The sequence below is a fragment of the Balaenoptera borealis genome, assembly GCF_965194805.1.
Source record: "Balaenoptera borealis genome assembly, chromosome: 13".
In the NCBI taxonomy this organism is placed as follows: Eukaryota; Metazoa; Chordata; class Mammalia; order Artiodactyla; family Balaenopteridae; genus Balaenoptera; species Balaenoptera borealis.
The window spans coordinates 3,156,675-3,180,914 of NC_138870.1; the positions used below are offsets into that span (position 1 = coordinate 3,156,675).

Here is a 24,240-nt window from a genome sequence, read left to right on the forward strand (position 1 = left end):
ATGTTTTGCTGTGTGCGTGCATGTGGGCACACAGACGTGTGCCCGAGCAGGGCTGCGGCTCCAGGGCTCCCCACGAGGGCCGAGTGGGACCCACAGGCAGCTCCTGTTCCATTTGTGAAGCTCTGCACCCCGCCTCGGGGCCGCATCGTTCTGGAAGAAGAGGTGCCTTTTCCTTCTCCAGCCAGGCCTCAGAGCTGAGATGCTTTACTCTCGGAGGAAAAGAGCCACCCAAGGCCAGGCCTGGCCCAGGTAAAAGGGCGAATAAAATGAGGACTGCTCGTTTACAAGCAGCCCAAGCTCCTCCTCCCTTTCGAGGTGTGAAGGTGTGAGGCAGAGTGACCCTCCATGAAACAGAAATTACAACACAGCATCATTTCCAAGTTCAAACGCACGTAAGGGTTTTCTAGTCCACCTCTTTATTCTTTCAGACCACAGCACCGAGAAGGGGGTTACCTGCCCTCGTTTCCCACCTGGTGAGGGGAGACCTTTAAAACCCCACTCCTCTTCCCTGCCTCTCAACCACTTTCCTTCCGGAGCCTCCCAGGTAAGCCTGTGTTTTGTCCCCTACAGCCTGGGAACGCCAGCCCCAGGAGGAGCCCGCCCATCAACCTGAACCACTATGCCACCAAGAAGAGCGTGGCAGAGAGCATGCTGGACGTGGCCCTCTTTGTGTCTAACGCCACGCAGCTGAAAGTGGTGCTGGAGCAGGGGCCGTCCTCTCTTCACTACACCACCCTCGTCACCCTCATCAGCATCTCTCTGCTCCTGCAGGTGGTCATTGGAATCCTCCTCATGGTCATTGGTGAGGAGCCCAGGCCTGGAGTTGGCCTCGGGGTGGGGGTGGGGGGGTGCCCCCCTGGTGGGAAGAAATGCCCCAAGTGCCTCCCTGTCACACCCTGCATTTGCACAGGCCACCTTCTGAGCCATAACCTGCTGTTAGCCCTGTACACCTTCGAATGCCCAAGTAACAACCACACAGTACGGACAGGCACCTGTCCCACCTCCTGGTATCCCATCTAGTGGCCACTCCATAATACCTGCTGAATGACTATGCTAACTCATAGCAGCGTTCCTTTGAGCCTCTTGTGGGAGCGTGCATCCCTACTCTTAGAAGACCCAGTATAACTTCCCAAATCCCAGCACTATTGAGTACCACATGGATACCCCACACTGGTCAGTGGGGGAGAAAGCATCTCAGCACAATGGCTGCCACCTCCCTTGATCTCTGAAGGACCAGACTTTCTCTGGACTCTAGCGGCTGTGGTGGGGGAAGCTCCAGGCTGTGGCCACCGCCCCCCACCCAGACCCTTACCTGCCACTCCCGCTTCTCCACAGCTCGACTGAACCTCAACGAGGTAGAAAAGCAGTGGCGACTAAACCAGCTCAACAATGCAGCCACCATCTTGGTCTTCATCACCGTCATCATCAATGTCTTCATCACGGCCTTCGGGGCACATAAGACTGGGTTCCTGGCTGCCAGGACCTCAAGGACCCCTCTCTGAACACAGCCTAGAAGGCAGGTGAGGGAGGATGGGAGGTCCCCAGGTGGCCCTTCTCACCTCTGGGGGTTTGGGCTGAGAGAGAGCCTTGCCAAGCAAAAGGGGAGGAATATAGACCTGGGGCAGGGACGGGCTCTTGGAGAAGAGCTTGGCTTGGGACTCACCAACGTCCCCTTGTGCTCTCTCTTCTTAGGCTGGGCTTCTCTCCAGCCTGGGCTGGGTGGAGGCTGTGGTTAGTGGGGGGAAGAGGGAGATGTGGGTTTTCTCCTTGGCACTGTCCAGGAGCCCGTACAGCTCCAATCGTGGTCCACGGGCCGGCAGCGCCAACAAAACCACTGGGAACTGGCCGGCAGCGCAGAGCCTCAGGCCCCGCTGCAGATTCAGATCTGAACCCGCACCTGCGTCCTGAGAAGGCTGCCAGGGCAATCGTGGGACACTTAAGCCTGAGGCACTGGTCTGACCTGCCCTCCTCACCATCCCTCTGCTTCCCTGCAGGTTCTGGGCCGGCCACTGCTTCCTCCTCTCTCCCCCGCTCATCTGCCAGGCTGGTGGGCACAGTCCGCAGCCCCTGGGAGAGCTCCTGGAAGGGCGACATAGATGCCCTTGCTTCCTACCCTCGGCCCCGGAACAAAGATGGGCCCTTTTACCAGCTTAAGTGAACTCATCTCGGTCTGGTGCCCTGAGCTCGGACTGGGGTACCACCCACCTTCCTCCTGGCAGCATCTCCTGTACCTCAGGCATGCCTACCGAAGGCTGGGCCTGCCCAGCTTAAGGACTCTGGTTCTGACCCCACCCCATTCCTCCGCTCTGCTCCAGGCCTGTTTTCCCTTTCTGTGGGATGGAATGATTTCTCTCTTTAAAGGTTTCTGCAAATCCACTGTGAGTCAGTCTTTATGTCTTCAGCTGGGGAGGCTCGAGCACCCGGGCTGCTCTCTCCATCTGTGTCCTAGAAACGGCTCAAAGGAGCAACCCCAAGCCTGGAGGGAGAAAAGGCTTTTAAGTCATTCCCTCTCCTCCGGGTCCTGCTGAGTCAAATTTCCCGGCCCGAGTGCCTTGGGCTAATTACCAACTGCTGCACCAGTGGCAGACGAGTCATTTCTGGATTGGTGTGTGTACGCATGATGCTTTTTGAGACCCTACTATAGGCTGCCCCAGCTTTCATAGCAGCACCTCCTCTTGGGCATGAGTTTTAAGGAATAAAAACTAATTTTGATCTCTGCCTAGACCAAATATGACTAGGACAGTACCTTTGTACCTGTAAAGCAGCAACAGGGCACCCCCAGCTCAAACAGAAACGACTTTAGATTGTCTGCTCTCTTATTTTATTTTTATTTATTTATTTTAACATTTTATTTATTTATTTGGCTGCGTTGGGTCTTAGTTGCGGCACGCAGGATCTTCGTTGCGGTGCGCGGGCTTCTCTAGTTGCGGCGTGCGGGCTGCTCTCTAGTTGTGGCACGCGGGCTCCAGAGCCCGTGGGCTCCGTAGTTGCAGCACGCGGGCTTAGTTGCCCCGTGGCATGTGGGATCTTAGTTCCCTGACCAGGGATCGAACCCGCGTCCCCTGCGTCGCAAGGTGGATTCTTAACCACTGGACCACCCAGGAAGTCCCTATCTGCTCTGTTACAATAAGCCACACCTCAGTTTCTCTCCACTGTTTGTCCAACCATCCTGTGTCCACCATCCTTTCTCAACTGAAACCACCAACCTCCACGAATCTACTGCTCAGAAAATGCTCCTCAGGCAGGAACCAGGTGCGCCCCTTCGAGTAAACCACAGCCCAGGGAGGGCTGACCCCCGCCCCCCAGGCGGTGAAGGGTGGAGGGTGGTGTGGAGGGTCCCTGGCACGTCCATCAGAGGCCTGACAGCTGCAGGACGGCGACGTGAACCCTGGGCCCACCCCTCTCCCACCCTGATGGGCAAGAGGAAAACACAAGAGCGTTTTGTTTTCTGAGAAGATGCTGTATTCAATGCTTTCCCTCCCCCCACCCTACACATTTCCCTACAGAGTAGGGGCCGTGCCAGGCCCTCTCCATTAAGGCAGGCGGTGTGGAGGTAACAAACTTCAAACACAAGGCACTGGCTGGGGCAGAGGGGGTGATGCATCAGGCAGGGGAGGCTGGGCGGGCTCCTGTCATCAGGAGGGGTGAAGCGGGAGGGCTGTCTGGGTAGATTCGGGCCTTGCAGGGCGATGCCCAGGGATGAGAGTGGCCCCAAAGAGAAACGTGGCACCCCAGCCAGCCAACTGCAGCTCTCACCTACTCCCTACAGCCCTTTCCCAAGGCACGGAGCCTGAGCAAGGACCGTAAAAAGCCACAGCCTGAGGGCAGATATGGCCTCCGTAAACCGCAATCTATGAATTGAAAAGTCTGTGTCCTTCCTGATTTCTTAAGAGGGAGGCAGGGATTCTCTTCAAGCTCCAGAAGGTTCTCGAGGGGCTCCACTCTCCCATATGCCAAGTTCATGCTCTTGGTGAATGCAGGGCCCACCAAGTAGACCCTGCAGCTCCACGTACTGTGACTTGGACTCTGCCACAGCACGGAGCCTGGGCCCAGCTGACTGGCCCCCTGGGCCCAGCTGCACCTCCCCCTACGCCCTTCCTCACAGACACTGGGCTTCGAGATGCAGTGTCCGATGCACCGTTGGTGAATCAGAGTAGCGGCAGAGGCAGCAGCAGTAGAAAAATCCCCAGCCACGAAGGCGTCTGGGATCATTAGTGCAAGATACGTGCGTGATCGTAGGTGACAGAGAGGGTGCCCCAGACTACGAAGGTCAAGGGCTGTGTTCCCTGAAACGGCTTCACTTTTCATCCTCCGGCCCTGCTTCCTTCCATGTGAGGAAGTAGTTCAGAGCGATGCCCTCGCCTCCCCAGACCTTCCCCCCCACCGTCCCTGTTCCCTAGTTCAGAGTGTCTTCCTCCTGTCTTCCCCACCGGGCCGGCCTGGGGCCCTCTCTGCAGGAGGGAGCTGGGCTGTGAGCACTCAAGCTTCCCACTTCCCTTCTCATCCCTTCCCGCTGGATCCCACCCCTCCTCTCATCCTCTCCCGGCTCTGCTTCACATGGTCCCCAAGGCCCAGCTCACAGGCCGCTGGGACAGAAAGGGGCTTCTCGTCCCTGCCTTCCCCACCTTGCCCATGATACACGGCCTATTCACCCAACACCAGGGGGCCAGGAGCCCCCTGCCCATCGGTTCCCCGGCTCCCAGCCCCCCGTGGCACCGGGAAGAGGATGCCAGTCTGGAGTTAGTGCCACCTGGAGGGTAAGGTTAATGCCCTAATCGGTGGCCAGCTGTCGGGTGGCCACCTGGGAGAGATATGCGTGTCCTGGAGCCACATGCCTGCGGGAGAGCTGAGAACGGCTCCACGTGAGGCCGGCTCCTGGGTTACAAATCAGCTGTTGGTCAAGGACCGAGGGACGCACCTGTGGGTCTGAGGTATGCGGGGCCCCCCCTTAATGCACGACTCTGCCCCCTCACAGTCAGTGCTGGATCTGGACAGTTACAGTTTTGGTTTTCTGTTAAAAAAATAAAAACCCCAATAAAATACGTCCAATAGGAGAGCTTCCCAGTCCACGGCCACTGCCCCCTGAGGAACCCGGGGTGGACGCTGGAAGGCACCTCCCGGTCAGGGTGGTGTCACCCAGGGAGGGCTTTCCTTCCTCAACCCGGTTCCACCGCCCTACCCGGGAGCTGTCCCGTCTCCTTCCCATCTCCTGGCCCCGGAGGCCCAGAGGTGGGGAGAGGCCTTGGCCTCCTTCCATGGAGGACGGCTGCCGGCGCAGGGGGTGTCGGCTCGGAGGCCCCTCGGGCCCAGCGCGGCCCCTGCTCCCCTCCCTCTCCCCCTCCGGCAGCAAGCGGGCACTGGCCAGGCCACTGCGGTGCAGGGGCCGGAAGCAGTGGGTCCAGCGGGCCACCCCCGGGGTTATGGCGTCTTCATCTGGCGGCGGTTCCACATGCCTCGCTTGGAATGGAAGTGATGGAAGAAATTCCGGAGGGAGAGACGCTCCACTTCCAGGCCTGCTTGGAGGATCCTGGGTGGGAAGGGACCGGATGAGTGACAGGTGCACAGAGGCGGGGGTGGGGAGGGGGGCCCCCGAGGAGCCTGCCTTCCACGTCTCCGCCAGGCCCTGTCCCTGTCACCCTCTGGCTACTCCCCACGGGGCAGGGGAGCGGGTGGGGCGTGCAAAGAGAGCCAAAGGGCCTGGGCTGGAAGCCCAGCTCCGGACCTATGAGGCACGGCATCTTTCAGAGCCTCTCCCTCTAGAAAGGATAACGATGGGCTGGGTACGGCGAGGGTGAGGTGAGGACCAGTGATGATGGAGGCGGGGGTCAGGGGTGGAGTGTGGAGGACACAGAGAAGACCTCTCCCATCCCTCCCCGCCCCCTTTCCACATGCATGGCCTGTCGGGAGGCCTGTGCTTCCAGCGGGTGGAAATAACTGGCATTTGGAGCCGTTTCTCTCTCCTCGGGCTTCAGAGGAGGCAGGCAGGTCCAGAACTGGTTGAGGTCTGCCTCTTCGCAGCGGTGGAGGGAACACCAGCCCAGGCTTCTGTCCACCTTGGGGTCTGACTAACAGAGCTTTACGGGAGCTGCGTTATCTAATACAAGCTCCCTCACCCTCCCTCCTTTGCACCTTAAATTCCCTCAGTATTGTCACCTTCCCTCCTGCCTGCTCTCTAGGGAAAAAACAAGCAGACCGGGTTGTTAAGCCTCCAACAGTCATAGCTGTGAGATTTGGGGCAAGTTGTTAACTTCTCCTCAAGGCTCAGTTTTCTCATCTGGAGAACGGAGACAATCACACCTACCTCACAGAGTTCTGGGGAGGAATAAAGGAGGTGATGGATGTAAATCACCTGCCAAGTACAGGCGCCCAGTGACTGGTGGGTGAGGAAGTGCCCTGTGTCTCAGGAAGAAGAGCGTCTCTTCCCTGTCAAGGTCTCCTCTCCCCCGGAGCCCCTGACCTTGCCTGTCCGCCTCCTCTGGGCACTGTTCCAGCAATTACACCCTTTCTCTCTTGGATTTTTCCCCTCTCCCTTCTTTGGCCCCCACCCCCCGCCTTAAGCTCAAATCCCAAGGGATCATCCCTCCCCTTCTCTTGGCAAAAATTCTGGAAGGAGGAATCTCAGACTAAGCCTCCACCTCCTCACCACCCACATGCTCTGAAATCCCCTCACCCTGGGGTCCCACCAGCCTGCTCTCTGCTGCCACCCCTCTTCCCACCCGCTCCCTGCCGCGGCTGGTCCTGCCTCTTCTTTACACACCACAGACCCTGTCCTCCTCCCCCCAGCTCCCTTCTACCAGGGACCCAGAACCTCCTGGATACCTGCTGCCCTTTAATGGTCCACACTGGCTCTTTTCCTGACCCTCTGCCGGGTCTCTTATCCACCGCCACAAGCTCAGCCTCCTCCCCAGCCGTGTTCTCCCGGGTGGGCAGGTGGGAGCCTTGCCGAGAACAGTACCGTTCGCATCCACACAGCTCGGAGTGTGTGTTCTCCCCCCGACAGTCTGCCAGGCACCCACCACACCCGCCCTGTGACACAGGCAAAGGCGGCATCCCCGCCAACAGATCCAGCCTCAGCGAGGGAAGGAATGTGACCCCCAAGAGGCGGTGCTGGGCCCGGGGGGCGGGGGGGGGGATCTAGCCCTGCCCCCGTCCCAGGGCCCCTCCCCCAGGCCTCTCAGGTGCCCCGGCTCCCCGCTCACCTGTCCAACAGCTCCCAGTCCTCCCCACCCCAGCGGTCTCGGAACTCCTTGGTGTTCATGCCCCCGATCCTGTCCAGGTCTGACTTGTAGATGCCGAGCAGCCCAAATCCATTCACCTCCCAGTAGCCTGTGGACAGACAAGCCTCAGATGAGCTGAACCAGGGCCAGGAGGACAGAGAAGGCTGAGGCTGAAAACTCTCATCTGAGCGAGCCCCTTGCCTATGTGGGGGGGAAGCCCCCCGAGCTAAGGTTCCGGGTCCAGGGAAGGCAGCAGTCCTACCAGGGAGGGACCAAGGGCCGGCGACAGCCCTACAGGAGGCTCTGCCGGCAGCAGCCCCCGAGGGCACAGCCTCGCGCCGCTCCCTCTCCAGGTGGGGAATCTTCCTCCCATCTCTGTATCCTCACACAGCACACCGTCTGGCACATAGTAAGTGCTTAATAAAGGTCTGATGAACAAAAGGAGGGGAAGATGAGGCGGGAAATGTTCATCGCTGCTGCTGCTGCTGTCAGCTCAGCCCTGGGGGCACTTCTCTGTGGTCTGTCCAGCGGAGCAGAGGAGCGGGAGGGGAGGGCGGGGGAGGGGTGCTGCCGTTGTAGACATGACTGTTTCCAGCTCTGGGTTAAGAAGCAAGGCAGAGAGGCCTCGCCTACCCTCCCCAGCCCAGGACAGGCTCACCCTCAGGCCACTGGGGGGTGGCGCCACAGTGCAGCCTCATGACCATGGGCGCGAAGGCCATCTTGCCCTGCACGCAGTGCTTCCGGATGGCGTCGATGATCCCAGCTGGGAAGTGGATGTGGAGGTCACAGAGGAAGACGATGCTGTGCGGGTCCTGCGGACGGAGGTGGGAGGGTCAGCAGCCCCTGCAGACCACGGCCAGGAGCCCAGGTCACTCTCTAGGACAACCCTCAGGCTCTTTCCCATCTCAGTGACTGACAAACTTGCGTGAAGCAAACTGTTGGATGGGTTTCCACGGTACTGGGCATCAGGGCACAGTTCTCACCGTCAGAGAGGGAATCCCGACTCCTCCCGGACCTTTCACGGACTCCGAGGACCCCGCACAAACGCTCCCACCCCGGTACCGGCCCTGCGGCGCAGCAGAGAGGACCCCGTGTCCTCGTCCCTTCCTCCCCGAGGAGCTGGCCGTCTGTGCGTCTCTTCAGCAGCCTTAGTCACGTCTCTCAGGCCGCTTACCTTCACCAGGTCCACGCCAGCCTGAAGCCCGGCTGAGCGTTCGAAGTTCCCACTTAGCTTCAGGTACTGGTAGCTGCGGGGAGAACAGAGAGGGGCTGAGCCTCAGGGCCCGGCTGTGGCAGTCCCAGGTGGAAGCTGGCAGGCAGAGGAGAGGTGACGCGTGCTCCTGGGATGGGACTACGGGCAGGCGGGTGCGTCCTCTGGGAAAAGCTAGAGGCTGGGAGTCAGGGAAGCTGGCGGGACTTCAGGAAGAGCTGGCTCAGGCTGTGCCCTGCCGAGAACACCCTCACCTTGGCAGCTTGGACCTTCTCAGGGCCATCTCGACGTCCATGTCCTCGCTGCTGTAGTCGGTGATGATGATGTTGAAGTGCGGGTCGCCGGTGACACCGAACAGGGTCTCCATGTCTCTGATGAACTGCTGCACCCAGCGCGCCTGGTTCTTTACTGCCCGGTGGGGCAGGTGGGGCGGGCGGGGAGAAAGAAGCAGAGGTAATGCAAAAGAGGGCACCTCCACTCCCGGTTCCTGTGTGCTCAGGAGTCCCATCAGACTTTTGCTGAGGGTAATGCGGCTACGGGAAAGGTCAGCAGAGCAGCGGGGGACGGAGGGCAGAGGGAGAGCTCACCGTTACAGGGGCCTCTACACCCCCCTCCCCGCACAGCCTCCCAGGGAGGGCTCTGCGGGAAGGCCTGGGGCTGGGGCTTGTTATCAGCTTGTCATGGTTACCCCTCCTGGGCTCTCACACTCAAACCCTCTAGCTGTCCATCTTACGGTCATCCTTCACGTCCTGTCCGACCCTACGGTTACACTCCTGTGACGGGCTCCCCTCTCTTGTTATAGAAGCCAGCCAGCCCGCCCTCCCTGTCTCACTGCCCCAGGCCAGCTGTAAAGCCCAGGACAGCAGCCCCGGCTGATTTTCACATCCAACCCTGAATGCTGGTTCAGTAAGAAGAGACGCTGGCCTATGAGTCAGCGCCCCTCCCAGCTCCAGCCCTGACTGCCCACATGACCTCAGACTAGTTACTTTTCTCCTGTGAGCCCCAGTTTCCCAAAGTGGCCTCTCCCGCAAGTTCTTGTGAAATCACATCGGGGAGCAGAGAACGGGTGCTCGTGATCACGTGAGGCCCCTGCTCCGCGGACAGCGCCCAGGCGGCAGGAGGCTCACCCGGCACAATGAAGTGGACCACGGCGTGGTGGTTCCAGGAGAAGCCCTGGGGCCAGCACAGCTTGGGCTCCGGGGCCCGGGCACTCAGGACACGTCTCTGGCGGTCGTGTGGGCTCCACACCAGGCCTTGCAGGTTCCGGGCCTCGGCCTCTTCCCCACCAGCGGCATCGACGCCCTGCCTGCCACGCGTGGACACGAACTCCGAGAGCCGCACCAGGTGCTGGCCTCGTTCCAGCAGCTCAAGCTCCAGCAGGTAGCGGCCCCCACGGAGATGGTCCTGACGCTTCTCCACGTTCACGATGCGCCGCAGCTGGTACCTCCTGGCGGAAAGGGTGAGGGGCTTGGGTCACTCTTCCCGCACGTGGGAGCAAGGCCAGTCGTCAGGAGACCTCGGTCTTTGCCCAGCTTTGCTGTTGGCTAACATGCTCGCACGATGCTTACCCGCTCCAGTGAGCACTGCTGCCATCTTTAAAAACGCACCTATTGGGCTTCCCTGGTGGCGCAGTGGTTAAGAATCCGCCTGCCAGTGCAGGGGACACGGGTTCAAGCCCTGGTCTGGAAGGATCCCACATGCCGCGGAACAACCAAGCCCGTGGGCCACAACTACGGAGCCCGTGAGCCACAACTACTGAGCCCGTGAGCCACAACTACTGAAGTCCGCACGCCTAGAGCCCGTGCTCCACAACAAGAGAAGCCACCGCAATGAGTAGCCCACGCACTGCAAAGAAGAGTAGCCCCCGCTGGCCGCAACTAGAGAAAGCCCGCGCAGCGACAAAGACCTAATGCAGCCAAAAATAAAATTAATTAATTTAAAAAATAAATAAATTGAAAAAAAATAAAAGCGATGAAAATGTTCTGGAATCACACAGCGGTGGTGGCTGCACAACATCCTGAACACACTTAAAAACCCCTGAGCTGTACATGGTGAACTGAATGGTACGTGCCTTTCATCTCAATCAGAAGAATACTGGTGGGTTGAATGAATGAATGAAAGAACAAAGCACTCATCCATGCCTTCTGCCCCCGCCCTTCTAGCCCACATCTGGGTCTCAAGGTGTCTTTTTAGCCCCCGTTTTGCCTGTCCCATCTCTTTACCAGCTCCCTCCCTGACAGCCTTCCCAGTGTTCAGCCCGTGTCCTGGGCCAGGCCCCAGGGATCTCAGACCTTGCCTGATGGTGGGACCGAGACCCGACAGGCACTCATCCTCCCAGGTGCCTGCGGCCAGGGCCACCCCCCTGCCCAGCCCACGAGAGCCCTTTACCTTACCCACGGCTGCGCTGGTTAAGCTTCTTCAAGAAGACCCGCGTGACCTCGAGCGCCTCCTGCTCGGGAAGCAGCAGGTTGCCAGACGTGTTACAGCTCAGGTCAATCCAGTCGGTCCGCAGGGCTTGCAAGTCGAGGTTGCCGGCACTGAAGGTCTGGTCCCAGTTCACCACCGGGTCGAACATGGACAGGTATTCCAACACCTCACTCACATCCTCCTCCTCCTCCTCTTCCTCCCCCTCGTCCTCTCCCTCCGCTCGTCCCTCCTGGCCGGCGGCTGCTGCCAGCACCTCCTCCTCCTCCTTAGGCCAGCCCCTCCTGGGGTCCAGAGGCTCAGTCCTGTCACCCCTTCTCTGCTTTGCAATGTACGACTCAACTTGATTCAGCCACTGGGACTGCCCCAGCGTCTTCCCGGGGCTGCCACCCGCGGGTCTGGGCCTCTTCACTGGAGGCGGGTGCCCTGCTGGGTGTCCCGGGGACCACTTGTCAGGATGCCGTGGGGCCTGGTGGGGCTCGGGGTTGGGCTTCCTGGCCTTCTTCTCTGCTGGCCGGGCCGGGATGGCGCTGGTCCTCGCTGGGAAGGGGGCTGTGGAGTTCTGCGTGGGAGAGGGCACCACCAGGCCCTCCTGGGGCCGAGCCAGAAGTCTCCGCAGGCTTCGGAGGCGGCGGTTGGTGGCGTCCTGCCCGGGGGCCGTCGGGGGCCCTTGCTTCCCCTCTGGTGTCCTGGTGTTCTGGCCGTCAGGGGCACGGGTGTCCTCTGCCACTTCTCTGTACTGGGATTCTTCTAGAAGGCCTTCCTCAGAACCTGCTGTCAACAACAACCATCCCTCGCATGGGGTTTCAACCTCTCCCCAACAAGATCCACAAGACGGCTGAGGACCGGTGGGTGAGCCAGTGGGGGTCCCTGGCGGGGCCTGCACTGCGCCCGGGGTGAGTCACTCAACCTCAGCTAAAGCCAGGGTCTCCATCTTCCATAGGGCTGTTGTCAAGAGTGAGTGACACGAAGGACAGAAAGCACTAGCCGGGGCTTGGCACATGCAGGGACCCAGCAGATAGCCCCACTTAGTCCCCAGTACTGCAAGGAGAGAGGCCACAGGAAGACGGTGCTTCTGCAGAGCAGAGCTTCCCTAATGATGGTCCGGGGTAGCGAGGCCCTCGGGCAGTTCAGGTAGCGTCCCCCAGGGCCCTATGTCCTCTACACGCGCCTTGGAAAGGAAGAGGGGGAGAAGGGCTCCTCCCCCCACCCTTGGGGCTGGGGGGAAGGGCTGTGGGGTTTGCATTCTAAGCTCCCGTGGGGGGAGGGGGCGGCTGGCACAGTCCGGACTGTCACCCTCCGGCCTGGCCTGGAAGCTCGGCTGTCACTCTGTACCTGGCTGCTCTGGCCCCTGCTTCGGAGGCTGGTCAATCTTGATGTAGTCCTGAAAGTTGAGCCTGCAGGAGTGAGGGAGGCTGGCATGGGCACCCTGCAGGCCATGGCGGGGGTGGGAGGGGCGGCCTGAGGTCACGCCCAGCCGGTGGTGCAGGGGGGAGGTTGCGTGTGTGCACGTGTGCTTGTGTGAAGCACCCAGGAAGCGCCAAGGCTCCTTGGTGGAGGGTCTCTGTGGCCCTTCTGGTCCAGGCAGCTCTCCCGGCTCCTGCCCCATCAGTGTCTCACCTGTCCTGGTAGTAGGAGTTTTCCCGGTAGAAGCACTTGTTGTGGGTCTCCATGTGGCTCAGGCGGGTGTAGTCATTGGGGTAAACGAAGGACAGGTGAACCTGGAGGTGGAGAGCAGCGCTGCTGGGGGTGCAGCACCTGGATTCCAGCCCGCCCTTGACGTGCCCTCCCCCGGGCTCCGGATGAACGTGCCCGAGTCAAGCTCCCCGTGTGCATGTCCCCGTCTCCTGCCCTGGCTCCTTCTCCGCAGCTGCAGCCGAGGCCACCCCCCCACCACCCCTCCTGCGGCCTTTCCCTCTCCCGCCACCTCCCACAGTCCCGAGACAACCCCTGTTACTCCCTGCACTGTCTTTTGCCCCCTTTCAACATAGCTCAAGGCCTCGGCCACCAAAAGCCTTCTCAGCCCTGCCCCACGGCTGCCCCCAGCCTCTCCCGCAGTCACCTCTGGACCCGGGGGCGCAGCGGGGTCCTGCCCCTGGGGCTTCCGTGCGGGCTAGGGGTTCTCTAAAGCGCAGCTTCGCCTCCCCAGCGCCTTGTCTATAAGTTTAATAATACCGCCACCCTCGGGGCGGAGGGCGGGAGGCCCCAGCCAGCCCACCCTGCACGCCTCCGGGCTCCGCAGGGCAGCCCAACGGCGAAATGCCGGTTCTCTGGGCCCCGGGAGGCATCCCGCCCGCTGGCGTGTGGCGTGGGGAGGAGGGGCCAGCCTCTGCAGTCCCGGCCACGGGCAGCGAGCCCCGTCCCACGCCTGTCCCCGCCACCCGGCCCGAGACTTACAAACCGGAGTCCCTGGTAGCGCTGCAGACGAAGCCCGTCCACCAGGTAGCTGGGCTTGTAGGGACAGTCGGGCAGGACGCGGCGGAGCTGGGACTTGGGGATCAGGGGCACTGGGGCAGAAGGAGGCGGGGTGAGGTTGGGTGAGGGAGCCTGAAACAGGCCGGCTCACAGCCATAAAGCCTCCCGGCTGCGGGGCGAGGGCTGGATCTGCGGCCCCGAGCCCACACATTTCTGTATTCACTCGTGGCAGCGTCCAGCCCGGCGGCTGAGGCCACCAAGCGGAGGCTGCCACCACTCTTGGGGGTGGGGGTGGATTCCAGGGGCAGCTGGAGGCAGAGAGCTCGCACGCGGCGCCTGATTCGAGGCACAGGACAGTGCTGGGATCGCTGTACAGGGCTGGGATCGCTGTACAGGGCCAGTCTCAAAACAGGTTTAGAAACTCCCAGTGAGGCCACGAAGCCTCCTCCTAGTGAAGTGCCGGTAACTGAATTCCCTTCCCGTTGCCATGGCGGGGTGGGGGGACAGGGCTGGAAGGGGACACTTTGTCGTCTTTTAAAATGTAAACACTCTGGACAGCTTAAGACTCCTACACCTTAGTGGGGACGTACTTCTCTCACCGGACGGCAAGAGCTAGAATCCAATAAGAAACCGACATACGTGATTGCAGAGGGCACACCTGGGTTCTGGCTCTATTTCTTGTCCTATAATGTTTGCTGTGTAATGATTTGTACAATTGCAAAGTGGTACATCTATATTTTCGTACCTTTCTGTATGCATGGTACATTTCATACAAGTAAAAGAAAAGAGTCTCTGATTTGGGGATATTGTGCTAGCACAGAAGCCTCCTCCCCAACATCCGTGGACCTGGCAGCGTGTCCCCTGGCGGGAGGTCAAGTCCGCGGTGAGGTCGTACCTCGATAGAGGGTGTCCCGAGGGTCAGGCCGCAGCATGTCGGCCGGGGGCTGCTCATCGCTGGGAAGAGGGTCTGGGGAGCCTGCATGGCTGGCTGCCGTCTGCGGGATGTGGCCCACCTCATCCATCCTCAGGACTGTCTCATCTGGGCCCAGGGAGGAAAGAACAGAGGGCAGCTGTGACTCCCAGAGAAAGTCAGCCCAGAAGCCAGGCCCCTGCCTCCTGGAGGGGCCAGGAAGGGGCCGACTCAAGGCTTCCGTATCCCCAGGCTGGTACAGTATGGGATGCGCTCAATCCCGCTTCCCCCCAGCCCTGCCTCCACAACTTGTGGTCTCCCTTGGACCCCCTCCACCAGCCCCAGGGCCAGCACACACCACAGTTTTGTGTGAGCTGGGAAAAGTCACCTCTTCCTCAAAATGTTTTAACTGCTATCTGCTGGAAATTCATCATTAGAAGTCTGTTTATTTAACAAACACGTGAAGGGCACTTACTAAATAATAAGCCAGGCGCTGATCCAAGCATCTTACAAATATCAACCCATTTAATCCTCAGAGCTGCTGTGGCTTATGTACTATTATCATCATTCCTACTTTACAGACAAGGAACTTGGGCAAAGGGAAGCGAAGTCATGTGCCTGAGATCACACAAAGCTGAGTGAACCCAGACTGTGTGTCTCAGCTTCTCCAGCAGACAAGCCCACGCCCACCAAGCAGGGAGCCCCTAGGCTTCCAGCACCCGCTCCTCACCTCCCTCTGGGGGCCTGGTGTTCAAGACTACTTGTCCCCTATCTGACCAGCCCCGGGGGCTGGCTGCTTGTCTTTGCTCTCTGCCTCCTGAGATCATCTGCCTTGGCCCCAGATAAGAGCTCGGTTACCTCTGGCCCATCTCACTGGTTTCTTTTCTGAATTTGCCTCGGGCTTCCTTTTTCTTGGTTCACACTCAATCTATGGATTCCAATCTCCCTCCTTCTTCTGGCACCAACTGGCCCTTCTGCCCTGACCTCCTGCTTCGGTCACCGGCAGCCTCCCCCGACCCCTCTTGCCCCTTCCTCACTGCCGCCCTCTCCTGGGAACCAGACCTTCCGTTCCGCCCTCCATCCTGCCCTCCGCGCACACACTCTTCCCACCGTCTCCCGGTCTCCTCCAGACCCACCTTCCCTTCCTCGCCAGGGCTTCAGCTCTGCCCACTCCTCCTATACCTGGGCCCACACGGCCCACCTGCCGGTGGCGACTTCTCAGTGGGGCCTCCAGGCAGGGGAAATCATAAGCAACAACAAGTATGCAAGGGGAGTCCACTGACTGCAGCCTGAGAGAGGTGAGAACGCTTTCTCTCCTCTGGCCACGGCCGTGCGAGAACCATGGCGGCTCATCTGCAAAACAGGGACTGGCCTCCCTCAGAGGCTTTTCATCTGGAGTGAGCGTCTTGGTCTCTGGATGCCCTTGAAATCATACAGACGACACCGTGTGGAGGCGGACGGGCGTTTTTCTGGGGCGAGGGCTCGGAGAGGTTCCGGAAGGCGCTCACAGGTCACGGACCCCCCGGGAGCTAAGGATCTCTGACCGTAGCGCCCCTTCAGGCTCTGCTCCTTGGTCCGGACCCTCCACACCTCGTTCCAAGCACCCCTCCCGGCCCCCCCAAGCCAGCCCCACTTCGGCCCGTCCCCAGGCTGGGGCAGGACACTCACTTGTGAAGAGGGACAGGGAAGCAGAGTCAATGATGCTGAACTTGGCTCCGGGGTCATTCCGTCGCCACTGGGAGAGGAGAGAGGGTGGACGCGGCAGGTTGGAGGTGGCTGATTTGGAACAGGGCTCAAGGGCCTGGGCAGAGGGGCGGCCAGGCACAGAGGCAGAGGGGACCTCGAGGGCTCACCGCGACTTCCACGTGGTCGGTGCCCTGGTCGTTCTGCTTGTGTAGCACCTCGAAGTAGTACCTGCGGGCAGCTGACAGGCTGGCAGGAGAGGGCAGGGAACAGGGGGCTGTCTCCCAGGCCCCCACGCCGCCTGAGCCCGCTCCCAGCGCCGTACACGCCCCATCCCTCCCTCCCTGCTCCTGGTCCCAGGGACCTGCTGGCGAGCGTCTGGGTCAGAACCCCCATCACCACTTACTGACAGGGCGGCCTCAGTCTTCCCTCCCGTGAGATGGGATAACAGCACTAACCTCCCAGGATACTCAGCTCTCTGTTAACCCTCAGAGAGCTGTTCCTATGTGGAGGCACGGTGTTAAGTGCTTTATACACATGAACTCACGTAATCCCTGTCTGCAGATAAGAACCCCGAGGCGCAGAAAATTTGGGTAATTTGCCCAAAGTCCCCAGGTAATAAGGGGCGCAGTTGGGGTTTGGACCCAGGCAGTCTGGCTTCAGAGCCCTCATCCTCGGCTGCTGTGCCGAGTCACACGGGAAGTGGTGACCTCGGGGGCTGGCACAGCCAGTGCTCTGTGCAAGCTGTACTGTCTCACTACCATCAACACCAGCACTGGCACCTTCAAGCCAACACGTGTTCTCGCCAGTGTGTGCGGGCCACCAGGTGGCGCTCTGGGGCTGGGATAGTTCCCATCCCAGCCACTCCAGGCCTTCCCTCCAGCCTGCCCAGGGGCCCCCCGCCATTCGGAACTTTCTGCAGCTCAGAAAAGACCCTGCAGGGATGGAGAAAACGGGCAAGCAAGGGCAGGGAGAAAGGAGACCCATTCTGTTTTCCAGTCCTGAGTGCTACAGAACAGCTGTGTGACCCTCATTAAGTCACAGCCCTCTCTGGGCCTCAGTTCCTCATCTGTAAAGTGAGGAAGGATGGGCCAGATGGTCTCTAATCAAAGACTTGGTTTACCTGAACGCACGTGGCCCTGGCTCGCTGAACCTCTGTGATGGGGTGGAAGGTGGGGGTAGTTCCCCCCGGGCCCGGGCCCCGGCCCTAAGCTAGCCTCTTGGCACCTGACGGAGGCTGGGGTTTCTGCCGCTGTCACCACGCTCCATACTCACCTCACTGGCTTGGACATTTGACTCTGAAATTTCCCGAACTCTCCAGGGGCAGTCCACTCTTTTCCAGTCTGGAGGTGTGAGGAGCAAGGGGAGAGAAGGGCAGACGCAAAGACAAAGTATGGAGGGTGGGAGGTGGTGAGTGAGGAGACACAGGCAGAAGGAGAGAGGAGGAAAGTGGGAGGTGGGAGGAGGGGAGATGGGGAGGGTGGGAGGGGACGCGGGACCACTCGGGAAGTAACTCCCCTTCCTCACACGCCCCTCCCCCAGCAGCCGGCGCCCACCGCGTGAATCCTCAGCATCAGGACCAGAGCACCCAGGACAGGTGTGGCCCAGTCCTGAGTCTTCCCGGGGTCTGTTCCCGGCCACACCCAGTCCATCCCTCTGTAAGATGGGAGGCAATGGGGGAGAATGCTGCTTCTCATGCCTCTTCCCTGGCTGTCACACCAGAGTGTCCTGATGGAGGCAGGTGACCTGGCTCCTGGGGGCGGTGGGAGGGCCCATGGGGCCGTGGGGACCCTACCTTGCCGACGCTGGCCAGCAGCTGCAGGCCTGAGACCTGGTCGTCACGGCTCAGCCAGAATTCTGCGTTGTCGTCGGCGGCGATGGCAAACTGGATCTCCCCTGGGCATGGGGGCAGTTTCCAGGTGAGAGCAGGACGGGCCTCCACATAGCGGGCTCTCACGTCTCAGGCTAAATTCTCTTTGGGGGCTTGCTGCTGGGCTCCCCTCTTTGTAAAGTGGGGGTCTCTATACCCTGGGAGACCCCATGGAGATGGAGACTTACAGGGAGGGACAAGCTAGTTCCAGACCCTTCAAATCAGGGCGTGAAGTGGCCGCCTGGGGGCCTGCGTGAGGCCTCACCACGTCCAAACTCCCCCCCTCCCCCGAGGGTGGGCTAACAGGGTCCAGCTGACCCAGGGCGGGCAATGTGCTCCGGGCACCCTGAGAACTCGGGCAGGAAGGGGAAGAGCGGGATCCGGGCCTGGCCTCACCGTCGGTGAAGGGGTGCAGGTAGCCAAAGATGCGGAGGCCATAGTTGGTCCACTTGGGGGACACGGCCAGCTTCCTCAGGGTTGTGCGGATCTGTGCCAGGAAACCAGAGGGAAATCATCACCCAGAAGAGGGAAGAGGGAAATGAAGAGGTTGGCCTGCTCAGGGATGGTGGGAGGACGAGGAGGGAGTGAGGCAGGCGGGACCCGGGAGGCAGGCAAGCCTCCCGCTCCCACTTGCTTCTTTATCCAGGTGACCGTGAACAGTGCACAGCCCCACAACTGCATGTGGAGGCCTCCCAGGTAAACTATATTGCCAAGGAATCCCTGGGAAGGGAACAAGGGAGACACTGTGGGCGTCAGAAGAGGGTCCACGGGATAAAGGAAAGGAAAAGAACCAGAAAAAAAGCAAGGGAAGATGAGGAAGACAGAAGCCGGGTGCAGGGGTGAGAGCCAGGAGCGGGGCAGGAGGGGAGCGGGGGAGGAGGCACTCACGTGCGGGTACAAGGGGAAGTGGAGATCCCTCCGCAGCTGCCGCATGGAGCTGCCGCACCAGTCTTCAAACACGTGCAGGTTGACGCGGCCCCGGAACTGCATGGGGCAGGGACAGCGTGTGAGCGTGAGATGGGGCCGGCCTGCAGCCCTGGCCCGAGCGCTCCTCACGGTTGAAGGTCCTGGTCCACGCCAGGCCCGTTCCCATCCTCGGCACCCACGGCTGCCTGGGGAACCTCATCCCCGTGGCCTGGCCCTGAGGCCTGGGGCTGTCTTTCTGTCCTTGCACGTGTCCACACGCCCACATGCATGTACACGCACATACACACACTCCCGGCTCTTTCCATGCAGGAAGTGGGCTGGTCTGCATCCCCCAGGCAGGGGGAGTAACAGCCAGGACAGAATGGCAGGAGGGAGGCGCCAGGCTGGGGTTTCAGCCGGACCCGCTCTCCCTCCCCTACCGCCTCGCAAGAGGACGCCCGCACAGCTGTCTGGGTGAAACCTAATCCACCCGAGGTCTTCGTGCTACTGGCTGCCCTCGTGGGGAAGCAGCTGGCAAAGCTGCAAGAGGTCTGGGGGCCCCATCGGCAGAAGGGCTCTGACTGCCCTCCTGGGAGCTCAAAGCCTCATGTTGCCCAGGCCTCTGCCGGGATGCCCACCAGGTGCCTGGGCCTTTGGGGAAGCCCTGGGAAGGTAGGAGCAAGGAGGTACCTGCCTCCCCTCCTCGGCTGTGGGGCCGGTGGGCACGGGACTGAGCTTGGAGGCCTGGAGCACAGGGCCCCCCTTGGAGGGGAGGGGAGGGGAAGGGCAGCAGCCGGGACCCTGAGTGGGTGGAAGGGTGGGGAGTTGGAGAGGGGAGGGGGTGGGGATAGGGTCCCAAATTATCCTGACAAAGGGCTTCAGATCACCCCATCTCAGCCCTTCCCCACTCCCCGCACCCCTCCCCAGCTTCATCTCCAGGTTGCGGGAGGTGGGCCCCAATCAGGCCACACAAATGGGCCCTGCCCTTCCTGCCGTCAGATATCAAAATCCGAGCCGCCCTTAAGGGAGACAGATGAGGAAGGGACACCCAGACTGGAAGCCCAGATAGAAGGGCTTCAGCAAGAGATCCGCAGGGAGGGATGACGGGGGAGAGAAGGGGCCGGGGAGAGCCCCCTGACAGGACTGTCCCCTCCCCAAGCAGAGAGCCCGTCACCCCGTGCCCTCAGCAACTTGGCTCTTCCCGGGACCGCGGGGGGACCGCGGGTAGCAGCCGTAGCTCCCCAGGATATGAGTGGGGGGCTGGGACAGGTGGGAGAGAGAATGTGGGCTGGGTAGGTGGGGGGCAGGCTAGGGCTTCTTGGAACGAAAGAATGGGGACATTGTGCTACTTCTGGGGAAATTCCTAAGTCCCGTTTACAAGACTCAGTTGTCTCCTCCAGGCCGCCTCCTCCATGCCCCGCCCGGGAGACTCTGAGTCCACAGCAAACTGGGGGGGGGCATGCCCCCAAAAGTCTGCTGTGCTCAGCCAGGAGGCCAGAGGCTACAAGGGCTTGGGCAGGGAAAGGAGGAAGGAGCTGGGCTAGCCCCCCCCACCTGCCCCTCAGGGCCCTGCTTATATAGCAGCGGAGCCTGAGATGCTGCCGGAAACCCAGGCAGGCGGAGGACTATCCACATCCCCGGGGGCTAGGCCCTGACTCAGCACAGAGACACCCCTGCAGCCATGCTCCACCTGCCCTCAGGCTGTGGGAGGGGATGGACACCATCCCCGAGGGACCAGTGGGCACCTTCTTCCTCCCCAGGCCCTGACTGGTGACCCACCCCCAGGGCTTGTGTCCCTCCAAGCTTTGGAGACTTTGTGTCGGGCAGGGACGTGGGACTCCGGCTTGTCGGCACTGCCCTCTGTCCCCTCTCTCCACTGTCCAGCAGAGCTAAGGCCCAAGGAAGAGCACTGGTTACTCCCATGCCCAGAACACGTCCACGGCCAAAGACGGATTGGAAACCTCCGCCTACAAGCAGTGGAGAAAATACCTGTTGAACCCTCTCATTTTATTTTATTTTTTATTTCTTTCTATTTTTTGGCCACGCCACACGGCATGCGGGATCTTAGTTCCCTGACCAGGGATCGAACCCACGCCCCCTGCAGTGGAAGCTCGGAGTCCTAACCACTGGACCACCAGGGAAGTCCCCTGAACCCTCTCATTTTAGAGGTGAGACTATTGAGGCCCAGAGAGGTAAACTGAGCCCCTGAGGACACACAGCAATGAACCCTGTGGAAGTGGGAGGGCTTCTGGGGGTGCGGATGCAGCCTGGTGGGTCCTCACCCACCACGTCCACTGCCCTCCACCCACCACAGGGTCTCTGCCAGGCCTCGCTGGGCTCACAGAGCCTCCCACCCGGATGGAGGCATCTCCCACCACTGACTCCTCCCACTGCCTGTAGAACTGTCTTTCTAAAGACAGATCTGATCACCCACTCTGCCGCTTCACACCTCCTAGGGTTCCCAGAGGCTTCTGGACAAAACCTCACCCTGCCTTCCCAGCCTCACCTCACCCAACTCCCGGTCATACCTACACCCCAGCGCACACACGTCTCTGTGCCTTTGCAGATGCTGTTTCCTGCTTGGAAGGCCCTTTCCTTTCTTCCCCACCCGGCAAACTCCAGCTCACCCTTCACGGTTCTTTTCAAATCTCTCTCCCTAGGCTTCTGCAACTTCCCCAGGCAGAGTTCCAGCTCCCTCCTGTGGGTTCCCTGCACATCTTAATGATCTGAGTGAACAAATGCTTGGAGAAGCTAAGTCTGGAACCATATGTTCCTTCATTTATTCTATAAGCACCAAGTGCCTGCTTTGTACCAGTGATGATGCAAAGATGAAAAGGGGTCCTCAGAGGAGAGAGACATGCAGACAAACGAGCCACCTGTGCCCGGGCTACTGCAGAGGCTGAGATGCAGAGGGCACGAAGGCAGGGCGGCCAGGTCCACCTCCAGGAGGGGTGAGCAGCCCAGCACACCTGGCTGGACCACGTGACTTCCACCCAGCAGGACAATGAGGTCACCAGTTCCTACACACCGGACTCCTGTTCAGAGTTTCTAGCACCCGAGCTACTATTTTTTCTTTTTTCATAAATTTATTTACTTATTTATTTTTGGCTGTGTTGGGTCTTCATTGCTGCACACGGGCTTTCTCTAGTTGCGGTAAGCGGGGGCTGCTCATTGTGGTGGCTTCTCGTGTTGTGGAGCATGGGCTCAAGGCACCACGGGCTTCAGTAGTTGTGGCACGTGGGCTCAGTAGTTGTGGCTTGCGGGCCCTAGAGCGCAGGCTCAGTAGTTGTGGCGCACGGGCTTAGTTGCTCCGCGGCATGTGGGATCTTCCCAGATCAGGGCTCGAACACGTGTCCCCTGCATTGGCAGGCGGATTCTCAACCACTGCGTCACCAGGGAAGCCCACCCGAGCTACTTGATTCCTGTTCACACCTGCCCCTTGAGTGAGCTCCCACTGGGAAACCAGGGGGTCCCGGCTCCAAGAGGATAAGAGGTGGCTCTAGATTTGGAGGACAGGGCCCGAGGCCCATCTGGTGAAATTCTGATGGAGGGAATTATCCCCATTGGAACAGATGGTTTGTAATTGAACTGTGGTGTCACTTGTGTCTCCCCACGGTGACGTGTATGATGGTGGTGGTTCAGGGCCCTGAATAAAGGGCAGCCTGATCTGCACCGAAACCCGTACACAAACGTTCACGGCAGATTTATTCCCAAGAGCCGAAAGCAGAAACAACCCAAATACCCATCTATCGAGGATAATAAAATGTGGTCCATCCACACAGTGGAAGATTATTCAGCAAAAAAGTGAACAAAGTTCTGATATACATGCTGCCACATGGATGGGCCTCAAAAACTTAATGCCAAGTGAGAGAAGCCAGACACAAAAGACCACACAGAGTACGATTCCCTTTATATGAAGTGTCCAGAACAGGCAGGTCTAGAGAGACAGAGTAGATTAGTGCTTGCTGGGGGCTGGGGGCTAGGGGGTAGTGAAGGGGTGATGGCTAACAGCTGAGGGGTTTCCTTAGTGGTGAGGAAAATGTTCTAAATTGAAAGTGATGGATGCATAACTCTATGAATGTACTAAAAGCTACTGAATTGTACACATTAAATGGGTGAATTATATGGTATATGAACTATATCTCAATAAAACTGTTTGAGAAAAAAGGAGGGGGAGTCTGAGAGGGGAATCAGGGTCCCAGCCCTCCTCTCAGGAGAGACGCCACCTCACCAAGCCCGCATGACGTCACCCACAGACTCTGACTTACTTTGATCTGATTCTGCGTTCCCCGAATTTCTTTCTTATAATTATGTTGGTTTTCTGGGGGGAGCGCCCTGAGCAGCAGACAGTGTCTGGTCAGTGGACCGTATACTGACTGGTAAGTGAATAAACTGGCATTGAGGTTTGTTAATTAGTGGGGTTTGCTAATCAGTGTCTTATGATCTGGGCTGACAGGGACAAGTTTTTGAGAGCGGTTACCCCATGAAGCCCAGCCCACCAGCCGTCCACTCCCGGTCTGATAGGCAGTGGACTGACTAAGCCTGCTTCGCTTGAGAGCGACTGCTGGCCTCGGAGACCCTGAGCTGTCGGCCAAGGGCTGGGGCGGGGAGACGGTCAAGGGAGAGACCACGGTCAGCCTTCCCGTGTTCTGTCCGTGCTCACCCGCAGGGCAGGGCTGCAGTAGCTACGCCACCTTGGGGGAGTGACTGAGTCAACCCCTCTGGAGCCATCGCCAGGAAAGGGGCAACAACAGTGCAACCTGACAGCCCTGACAGCTAGTAGATGTTCAGTAAGTGACATGTGTCCTTCACCTGAGCACCTCCTGCTGAAACCGTGTGTCAAAAGGCAGGAGACAGGTAAGGAGAGGGGAACCGAGGTCCCCACGACGGGCTGGAGGAGGGGGCACCACTGCAGCTGGGAGATGGCATATGCTAGTTATTTAAACATTCAGGGCCTAATTATCCTTGCTGGTAAGATAAGGAGACTGGATCAGTGATTCCCTGAAGATCCATGAAGATTGTAATGAGGATTTTATAAGCCACTTTTTTTTTTTTTCTTTTGGCCATGCCGCGTGGCTTGTGGAATCTTAGTTCCCCGACCAGGGATTGAACCCCGGCCCTCGGCAGTGAGGGCCCAGAGTCCTAACCACTGGACCGCCAGGGAATTCCCTATAAGCCACTTTTAACAATAAAAGGACAAAGTCAGTGGAAATCAGGCATTTACCACCAAAAGGCTAAACACACTTACTAAAAGATCAACTATTTCTTTAAAAAGTCAATCCTATTTTAATCACTATTTACTATTTGTCACTGCTTTCATGGAGATATATACGTATATATCTCCATCCTTGATTGGCCAAAAAAGGTAAGAAAACTAATGATTAATAAATGCAGAATATTATGTAGTTATAATCTTTCAAAATAATTGGTTCATTAAGAAAAATGATCCAGGGACTTCCCTGGCGGTCCAGTGGTTAGGACTCCGCGTTTCCACGGCAGGGGGCACGGGTTTGATTCCTGGGGAACTAAGATCCTGAGAGCCGAGGCCAAAAATAAATAAATAAATAATCCAACTGTCCTCAAAGGACAGAAGGCTGGATCGCTG

General features: G+C 59.4%; 3 protein-coding genes and 1 long non-coding RNA gene across 10 annotated transcripts in view; 2 read left to right on the forward strand and 2 right to left on the reverse strand.

Moving 5' to 3' along the window:
* LOC309609097 (uncharacterized protein) overlaps positions 1-146 on the reverse strand; it is a gene marked incomplete at its 5' end in the record, with an annotated part of 34,345 nt that extends 34,199 nt beyond the window's left edge. The window contains one exon of the mRNA XM_082350044.1: positions 37-146. Within this exon, the coding sequence (XP_082206170.1) occupies positions 37-146 (110 nt within the window). The remainder of the gene's footprint in view (positions 1-36) is intronic.
* Positions 1-2,694, forward strand: part of NINJ2 (ninjurin 2) — a 75,881-nt gene extending 73,187 nt beyond the window's left edge. For 2 of the 3 annotated variants that reach the window (XM_082349141.1, XM_082349143.1), the window contains exons 2-4: positions 571-802; positions 1,336-1,516; positions 1,995-2,694. In XM_082349141.1, coding sequence (XP_082205267.1) covers positions 571-802; positions 1,336-1,502 — 399 coding nt within the window. In that variant the 3' untranslated portion in view covers positions 1,503-1,516; positions 1,995-2,694. Of the gene's footprint in view, positions 1-570; positions 803-1,335; positions 1,521-1,994 lie in introns of all 3 variants that reach the window. The other variant, XM_082349142.1, reaches the window with a different exon arrangement.
* Positions 2,695-2,812: 118 nt separating this feature from the next.
* B4GALNT3 (beta-1,4-N-acetyl-galactosaminyltransferase 3) overlaps positions 2,813-24,240 on the reverse strand; it is a 94,109-nt gene continuing 72,681 nt past the window's right edge. For 3 of the 5 annotated variants that reach the window (XM_082349089.1, XM_082349092.1, XM_082349093.1), the window contains 17 exons: positions 18,618-18,713; positions 18,126-18,216; positions 17,655-17,755; positions 17,135-17,202; positions 16,030-16,108; positions 15,845-15,911; positions 14,162-14,305; positions 13,249-13,358; positions 12,472-12,572; positions 12,187-12,248; positions 10,821-11,625; positions 9,555-9,874; positions 8,682-8,835; positions 8,392-8,464; positions 7,876-8,029; positions 7,200-7,326; positions 2,813-5,527 (listed from right to left, as the gene is read on the reverse strand). In XM_082349089.1, coding sequence (XP_082205215.1) covers positions 5,419-5,527; positions 7,200-7,326; positions 7,876-8,029; positions 8,392-8,464; positions 8,682-8,835; positions 9,555-9,874; positions 10,821-11,625; positions 12,187-12,248; positions 12,472-12,572; positions 13,249-13,358; positions 14,162-14,305; positions 15,845-15,911; positions 16,030-16,108; positions 17,135-17,202; positions 17,655-17,755; positions 18,126-18,216; positions 18,618-18,713 — 2,661 coding nt within the window. In that variant the 3' untranslated portion in view covers positions 2,813-5,418. Of the gene's footprint in view, positions 5,528-7,199; positions 7,327-7,347; positions 7,646-7,875; positions 8,030-8,391; positions 8,465-8,681; positions 8,836-9,554; positions 9,875-10,820; positions 11,626-12,186; positions 12,249-12,471; positions 12,573-13,248; positions 13,359-14,161; positions 14,306-15,844; positions 15,912-16,029; positions 16,109-17,134; positions 17,203-17,654; positions 17,756-18,125; positions 18,217-18,617; positions 18,714-24,240 lie in introns of those variants that run through there. The other 2 variants (XM_082349090.1, XM_082349091.1) reach the window with 2 other exon arrangements.
* Positions 18,721-21,736, forward strand: LOC309608716. The gene is made up of 2 exons (XR_014233082.1): positions 18,721-20,803; positions 21,296-21,736. It is a non-coding gene; the product is annotated as an uncharacterized lncRNA (long non-coding RNA).